General features: G+C 40.5%; 1 protein-coding gene across 1 annotated transcript in view; it reads right to left on the bottom strand.

Annotated features, from left to right (window-relative positions):
- The window catches only part of ABCA13 (ATP binding cassette subfamily A member 13), an 888,443-nt gene that overhangs the window by 780,629 nt on the left and 99,328 nt on the right, over positions 1-8,486 (bottom strand). The window contains 2 exon segments of the mRNA XM_007944147.1: positions 4,900-5,099; positions 6,555-6,707. Coding sequence (XP_007942338.1) covers positions 4,900-5,099; positions 6,555-6,707 — 353 coding nt within the window.

The following is an 8,486-nucleotide window of genomic DNA, read 5'->3' as shown; positions in this document are numbered from 1 at the left end:
GTGGCTGGTGGGTTTGAACCGCCAGCCTTCTGGTTAGCAGTCAAGTGCCTTAGGCACTATGCTACCCGAGCTCCCTAACACAAATTAGCAACATCTTAATATCCTCAAAGGCCAAATGAAGGAATAATAGTCAAGCAGCTTGACAGTTTCCAAGACTTTACTTTCAAGTTGTTTTCCTTGAAATCCAGGTAGAAAAGTCACCAGGGAGTTATCTCAAGTATTTCTTTGTGGGAGCCATATATACCTTGTTGCCTGAGTGTCCACTGGGGAGAAAGGGGGAAGAAGGGCTTGAGGAACTCCTTCTCTAAGTTCCAGCCTCATCTGGAGTATGATGGGTTACTGAAGAAGGTTAGAAAGTAACCAGAAGAGAACTTGGGAAGAAAATGACTCTGGGAAAGAGAGGTAATTGAACCTAAGAATGGAGAGTTGAAGATAAAGACATGATTCACCCTGTGGGTAGCAGAACTGACCAAGAGCAAGGAAGTCCAGAATTTTTAAGTCTTTGTGCCAACGGCATGGAATCTTCAACCCAGGAAAAACAAGTTAAAGAAAAACAGAAAGAGATGCTACTGCAGAAGCCCAACCAAAATGATAGGATGGAGCCATGTTTCACAGGATTTGAGTGCCTGGCCCTATTGGGATCTTTGTGCCACCTTGATAGGACTCTTAACAGCATTTTAATAGTCCTGGGTTAAAAGAAGATTGGATAAATATTTGCTGCTATTCTGAACCTGGCAGGCTGGTGAGTCTGCCCATTCCAGAGTCCACGGAGAAGGGGAGTGGAGTCCTGTTGAAATTTCTGCTAAAGACACAGCGACTGGGAGTTTGTACTCATTCCCATGCTATCCTCCTACCAGGCAGAGCCACTACTCCATCACTTTCACATGAAGTCTACTGCTAAGTAGACTCCACCATCTCTTTCTTGTCCAAAAGGAGAAGTGTGATTTCTTGAGGAGGAGTTTCACAGGGTAAAATGGGGTTAAGCATTGGTCTCCTAACTCTCTGAGTTAAATTTAGAAGGAAGTAGAAATGCTTTTGAAAACAAATAGAAAAATGGGAAGAGATGGTTGTGTTTTATTTCTTTTCCCCAAGGGGAAAAATATATATCATGTGCTTGGAACTTGGGCCTTAGCTGCCTAGCCTTTTCTAGCTATGACAGGTAAGGACATCAGATAGTCAAGAGACAGTAGAGAGTCTGTTAACAGGCTTTGCAGTGGACATGTAGTGCTGGGGGGTAAATCTTTGCTGAAGGGCCTAGATCTGCTCTCTGACTCTTGCCTTATCTGGTTACACCCATCTACAAGAGCCTAAGACTAAGTGTAGAGGAAGAGCATAAGCTGCCCCCAAGTGTTAAGGGAAGAAAGAATACCATGAGAAAGGAATAGTGTCTCTAATGACACTGAAGTCCTCACTAGGAAACTGAAAGACAGGGTCTTGTGATAGATTCTCCCTCCTTTTTTTTTTTTTTTGGTTGAAAGTTGTGACTTGGGAACAGGAAAATAAGTGAACAATTAGCTACTGAGATGGGGTATGTGGTAGTTAAGTTTGTGTGTCAAGTTGGCTGGGCCTGGTTGAGTGGCTGGGCAGCTGGATGTAGTATTACCCATGATGAGACTGGTAATCAACTCCATGGTGAAATCTACTGTGAGCAGCTGAGTAGCTGCCTTAGGGATGTGGTCTGTTTCCTATGTATAAGGAGAAGTTTTGGTGAATGGTCTCTAGCTTATGGCACAATGGAACCCTGCATGTAGCCGGGTCGTTGTTCAGCAGCCTGCCATGCTCTGCTGATCTTGGGACTTTTAATAGACTTGAATTAATGGCCTGCCATGTGGTTTGGTAATATCGTGACCGTGCCTTATTACTTGTCAACCTTGGGCTTATCAGCCTCAGCAGCCAGCAGATAAGTGAAGAAAAGCCTCCAGCTTCAGTGAATCAGGAGCAAGAGGCAGAGCTGAAGTCCAAGGTTGAGGCATTTTTCACCCAGCCCCTAGAGCCTGGCACTTTGAACTTGGACTTAAAGCCTCCAAACTGTAAGAGAATAAACTCTTGTTGCTTTAAGCCATCCCATTTGTGGTATATTGCTGTCAGGGTGGTACTAGGTAACCAGAACACGATATAAAAAAAAGAAGCTGTGATTTCATGGACCAGAGCTGATAGTGACAGATTTATAATTTCGTGCTGAAGGTAAGCATGCCTTAGAAAGATGATAAGAAGGCTGAAGTTAGGTGCCTGTCATATTTAATGTCAGGTATAAACTGAAGAGGAATAACAAGGATAGTATTGGAAAGGACATAATAGAAAGAGCAACAGATATAACAAAAACAGCAACAATGAAAAACATTGAAGTGGAAAAGGAAGTACTCAAGACAAAACAGGGAAGAGAGCTGTGAGTCTTGTCTTTGTAGATAGCAAAGTGCACAGCATAAAGAACAAAGCAATCTGGATTTTAACCATAACCACACACATGCACACACGCAAATAAAAGTTATGACTGCTAGTAAGAGACTCATGACTCCATATGTAAAGAAAACCTCTATACCAAAAATAATTGAATCAATAAAATGGATGGTAGCATCTTAAAGATATGTATGAAGGGAAACCTGTGTGAAAAACAGTGAACCTACGAAAAGAAGAAGGATGGAGGGGTAGAAGAAGAGCTTCAAAAGAGAGATAAATCAATGTTGGTGGAATATTTACCAGCCAATATTTATGAGTATCCACTAGGCATGGGGCATGCTCCACACAAGGATTCTACCTGGCAACTCACATACCAACCTAACCAGCTGAGTAGAAGCATCCCCTCTTTACAGATGAAGAACAGAGCCATTAAATTCTGCACCAAGTTTCCAACAGACAAAGAGTTTTCTATGTAGAAAGTGTCTTAGAGGCCATCTGGCCATGTCATTACTGATGAGGAAACTTAGAGAGACAAAGTGAGGGTCCAGAGTGTCACAGGTTATCCAGTATCTTGTTAGCTAGACAATCATAGGGAGGTGCTTTGCTACTACCCAGAACAAAGGGGTCTTGGAAGGATAAATGGGGGCTCAAAAGTATAGTCATTTGTCTCACACACAACAGGTGGGTCTTTGTGGCCCTGAAGTGTGTGTGAAGTTTTCATAGGGGGTCAGGAAAGAGTTAGGGCTGTTCAAGACTGAATCATTATGGTGGGTTTAGGATTTCACTTCATTAATCCCTCTATAAGGAGGCCTGGCTACACAATGTTTATGTGCTTGGCTGTAAACTAAGAAGTTGGCATTTTGAACACACGCAGCAACTCTGCAGAAGAATGATCTGACCTTCTGCACCTGTAAGGATTTGTTGTTTGTTGTATGTCATCAAGTACATTCCAACTTCTACACTCTGTCTCACTCCACACCAAAAAAAGAAGAAAAAAAAAAAAAAAAACCCACTGAACTCACTGCCATCGAGTCGGATCTGACTCATAGAGACCCCCTCCTTGGGTTTTTGAGGCAATATCACTATGGAACTAGATTGCCCAATCTTCCTTCCAAGGAGTTGCTGGTGGGTTAGAATCACCAGATTTCTGGTTAGCAATGAAATGCCTTAGGCACCATGCTACCATAGCTCCATCTGTGCCTGTAAATATTTGTTGTTTGTTGTATGTCATCAAGTATGTTCCAACTTCTACACTCTCACCCATTCCATAGGACAGAGTAAAACTCATAGGGTTTTCTCTGCTGCAGTCTTTATGGGAGCTGGTCTTTTCTCCCATGAAGCTGCGGGTGAGTTCAAACCACCAACATTTTGGTTAGCAGCCAAGTGCCTCAAACACCTAGAAGACCTTATGGGGCAGTTGTACTCTGTCATACAGGGTCACTATGAGTCAAAATCAACTTGATGACACCTAACAGTCACTCTATGAAAAATAAACAGGTACAGTTTCCTCATGCTCTCACTCTTCTTGTCTGTCAGGGAGCAGGCACAGGACCATGAGCAAAATGGGAGTGGGCATTTGAGGGTTTCAGGAAAATTAAGGTGAGATATATGATGTTTCTATCAATATACTTTAAAAAAATAGAGACTTAAAAATTTAAAAGCTTTAAATCAGTAACCCAAGCAAATCAGCAAGAAAGTCTAGCTGTTTCAAGGCACTCCTTTTAGTTATCCATATCCATCTTCCTACAACTATTAACTGCCTGATGGGAAACTCTGTAGTTGCCTCCTTTGCCAGCATCTATTTACCTAAAAGTTAGAAAACAAGATCTTCAAAAGCAAGATACTCTTTTCTAAGTTGATTCCAGAAAATTTTAAAGAATTGCTAATGTTTAGAGTCATTCTTTGTTATGTGTCATAAAAACACAATATACCCACTGCCACTGAGCTGATTTCAACTCACAGCAATACTATAGGATAGAGTAGAACTGTCCAATAGGGTTTCCAAGACTGTAAATCATGGAAAAGGAAGTAGATTGTCTCTTTTTTCTCTCCTAGAGCTGCTGGTGGGTTTGTACTGCTGACCTTTTGGTTAGCAGCCTAATGCTTTAACCTCTGTTGTTGTTGTTGTTGTTATATGCTGTCGAGTTGGATCCGACTCATAGTGACCCCTCCTTGGGTTTCCAAGGCAATATCACTATGGAAGTAGATTGCCCAACCTTCCTTCCCAGGAGTGGCTGGTGGGTTTGAACCACCAGCCTTCTGATTAGCAGTCAAGTGCCTTAGGCACTATGCTACCAGAGCTCCCCTTTAACCTCTATGCCACCAGAAATCCTTATTCTGGTGATAGTCCATGATGAAAATATTAAATTTTCTACTTGCTAACTAGGAATCAAATGAAATGTCTAGCTGACATTTTACAGGATTCATTTTGAACCATCAAGCATTCTTTAAAATGTAGTATTATCTAATCTAATAAATAATAAGACAGAAAATGTCCTTTACATCTTTAGAGATTTATGGCTATCTGTTGGGCCATCTACTGCCAAGTTCTCATTCAAGAGAAGCAGCAGAGAGTGCAAAGCTTCTGCCATCTTCCATGGTTTGCTCTCCACTAGAAACTGATCCCTGAATGTCTGCAGGCTTTGTCCAATTCCTGTGAGTATCTTCTCAAGCAGATTTTCCTTTTGCCACTGAACAAGCACCTGTGAATTTAGAAACAAAGATATTATCACTAATAATAATAAAGATCATAGTAATTAGCTAAGAAATGTTAACACACCATCCATGTTAGAGCACACACAATTTTTATTTTGCTGGCAAATTGAAATGTCTGTTATAATTGTGTTATGATTTAGCTTCTACTCAGAAATTAAATATTTCAAATTGCAAAAATGTATGTATGCAACTTTTTAATTTGTCCTTGTTTCCTCCTTTTCTTTGCTAATTATCATTCCCAAAAGAGAAGACAATATAAATTATTTAAGAAGTAAAATATAATATAAAAAAGTAAGTAACTAGAACATGGTGACATTTTAATTGAATATAAATATATATTAATATACTTTACTTATATAGTTTAATTAATATATAGTTACTAAATACCATTTTATATCAAGGACTTGAGGATGATGGCATTAAAAGCAATTAGTACTACATGTTTTCATCAACATTTACACCAAAACAGATCATTAATGCTGAACCAATATACCACTGTGACATGCATGATAGACATTTATGTGTGATAAATTCTCCATTGTTTGAGATTATGACTGTTACAAAGGACACCTATTAGGAAAGAAAAGTTGGAGAGGTATGTTCTTTGTGATACAAAACATTTGTGTTGTTGTTATGTGGCACCGAGTTGGACCCGACTCATAGCTACCCCTCCTTGGGTTTCTGAGGCAGTATCACTATGGAAGTAGATTGCTCAACCTTCCTTCCAAGGAGTAGCTGGTGGGTTTGAATCACCAGCCTTCTGGTTAGCAATCAAGTGCCTTAGGCACTAAGCTACCAGAGCTCCCATGGAAAATGTGTTACTTGATAAAAGGAACAGGAAATAATTGTCATGTGGACATCTACTTCACTACTCCAGAGCCTCTCCAAAAACTTAAAAGTTCTGAACTAGCCAGGAACATTGTGGGCATTTGACATTAGTAATAAACACTGTGGGCTTTGCAGGTGTTCTTCAGGCACTTTGTACTGATATAACACCTCTGGTGAAAACTAACCATAGCCATCTCATTGTTTACCTTTAAATCATAGTCACTCTTGGAGTGAAGAAAAGTCAAACAAGCACTCAAAATGATATAGGGATGCCAAAATACTTGTTTCAAAATAGCCCAGGTAAAAATCCCACATATTAATAATAGATTGTTTTTCTAGGAACCTCTGAACGGACAAGTATATGTTTAAGCCAAAGTCTGATAGCAGATGAAGATGGAATCTTTGGCCAAGTAAACACTGAGGGCCTTACAAGTTGCAAGCTGCTGTTGCACACACGGTAGAAGTTATACATTACTAGGATATGGGGATCGTAAGGCTTTTCCTGGGAAGGACATACAATCCAACAGTTGAAAGATAGGGGAAAATGTGAATAGATTTGGACCTAATTTCAATAGCACACATTAGGAAAGAATAGCTTTCAAATTACACAATACCTGTTTGTAGACTTTGAGCCAACTGACTACACGAATAAGATAGTCTTTGGCTTCTGACCACTTGGGATGACAGTCTCCAAGGTGACCTTCTCCATCACTTGCATTCTCTAATGTGGTGGTCACAATCGACTCTAATGACCTCTCCGTGGGAACCTGGCAATGGTATGGAAAATATGTACAAGTGGAGCTTTTTTTCTATAATTGTTCCCTTCTGAGAATAATTTCATAATCTTATAAAAGTAAAAGTTTCGTGGTTCAAGAAGTAATAAGATGATGGATAAGGATTGTTGTTTATGAGGTTTATGTAAACTGACTTTGAAAAAAAAAAAATTATATTTTTCAGTATAACCAGAATCAATAGGAGCAGCTGCTTCTCCAAGATCAATGACTAGGCCAGAATATCAAACATTGTTCATCCTCACACTTGTGCCAAAAGCAAACATGGGCAGTTTAATTGATACACTGAGCTAACAAAATTGCTTCATCTGGAAAATTTTCTTTTCTAATTATCAAAAATAGATGAAGTTTGGACTTTTCAAATTGAAGTTCTGGGCCACAATTTCAAGTACTATTGAAGATGGGTGGTGAATAAAATTTTGAGGAAGTGGCAGATGTGAGACAAAAAGCAAAAACTGCTTATGACTCAGCCAAACATGACCCTTGATCAGTGGAACCATTTTTTCCAATGCCACTCCAGCATCTGAGTCAGCAGTCTTTGTAGGAATGGCAGGCTGGCAGTCTACAACCTAGACTAAGACCACAAATCCACTGTGAGGGGTCAGCAAAGCCTCAGACAGGGAAAATGAGACTCTCAGGACGCTGTATACAGAGAGGTCAAGAGAGAAGAGAACCCTCAAAAGCAGCTTTCTGCACAAAAACAGTGACTACATTTAGATGGGAAAGTACTACTATAAAATCAGGTACTGGAAATGCACAGGGACCTTACACAGGTACCAGTATCTGGTCTCCTCCATGCCCCAAATATGGGCTGAGTCCCCTAAGAGAAGATGGCTCTTCTCTAAACGTTCAATCTTGACCAAGGATCTGCAGTAGAAAAGTTCATGCCCTTCTTGGAACCATGGTTTTTGGGGACATCAAGCACAATTGGCATACCAGAGTACACAAAAACATTGTTCTATATTCTGCTTTGGTGAGTAGCAACTGGGGTCACAAAAGCTTGCAAATGGCCATCTAAGATGCAACTCTTGGTCTCTCCTCATCTGGAGCAAAGAAGAGTGAGGAAAATCAATGACACATGGAAACAATTAGTCCAAGGGACTAGTGGACCATGGGAAACTCAGTGTACATGACCCCAAAACCAAAAAACCCAGATGTCGCCCAGCTACCACTGCCAACCACTCTGAAATAGATCAAAATGGGAGATCTTTCAAAGTGGAAGAAAAATGTGGAACAAAATCATAAAGACCAAGATTACTGGTTTAATTGAGACTGATGAAACCCCTGAGACTATGGCTTCCCTAGTCATACTTTGGGCCTGGAATTGAATTCACTCCTGTGGCTTAACTTTCAGCCAAGCAATAGGTGGAACTTCAAGGGAAACACTTACACCAGGAAGGTACAATCCTTAGAACAATCAACTTTGGGAGATCAGAAGGGCAGAATTTCTGCAAAGAGAAAGCTCAAAAGGCAGGAATGTACAGGAAAGAAGGACAAATGTGAACGGTAACCACAGCAAGGAAGTGGGAAGAGGGTTGTTACATCGTTGAGATTGCAATCCATGTCACAAAATAAAATGTTGTTATTGTTGTTGTTAAGTGCCGTCGACTCGTTTCCGACTCATAGCGACCCCATGCACAGCAGAACGAAACACTGCCCAATCCCGCACCAGCCCCACAATCCCTGCTATACTTGAGCCCATCATCGCAGCCACCATGTCAATCCATCTCAATGAAGGCATCCCCCTCTTCTATC

This window comes from Orycteropus afer, unplaced genomic scaffold (assembly GCF_000298275.1).
Source record: "Orycteropus afer afer isolate SDZICR_OR568_19922 unplaced genomic scaffold, OryAfe1.0 scaffold00121, whole genome shotgun sequence".
NCBI classification, from domain to species: Eukaryota; Metazoa; Chordata; class Mammalia; order Tubulidentata; family Orycteropodidae; genus Orycteropus; species Orycteropus afer.
Note: the sequence above shows the minus strand (reverse complement) of the source record. Positions and strands in the feature narration are given on the sequence as shown.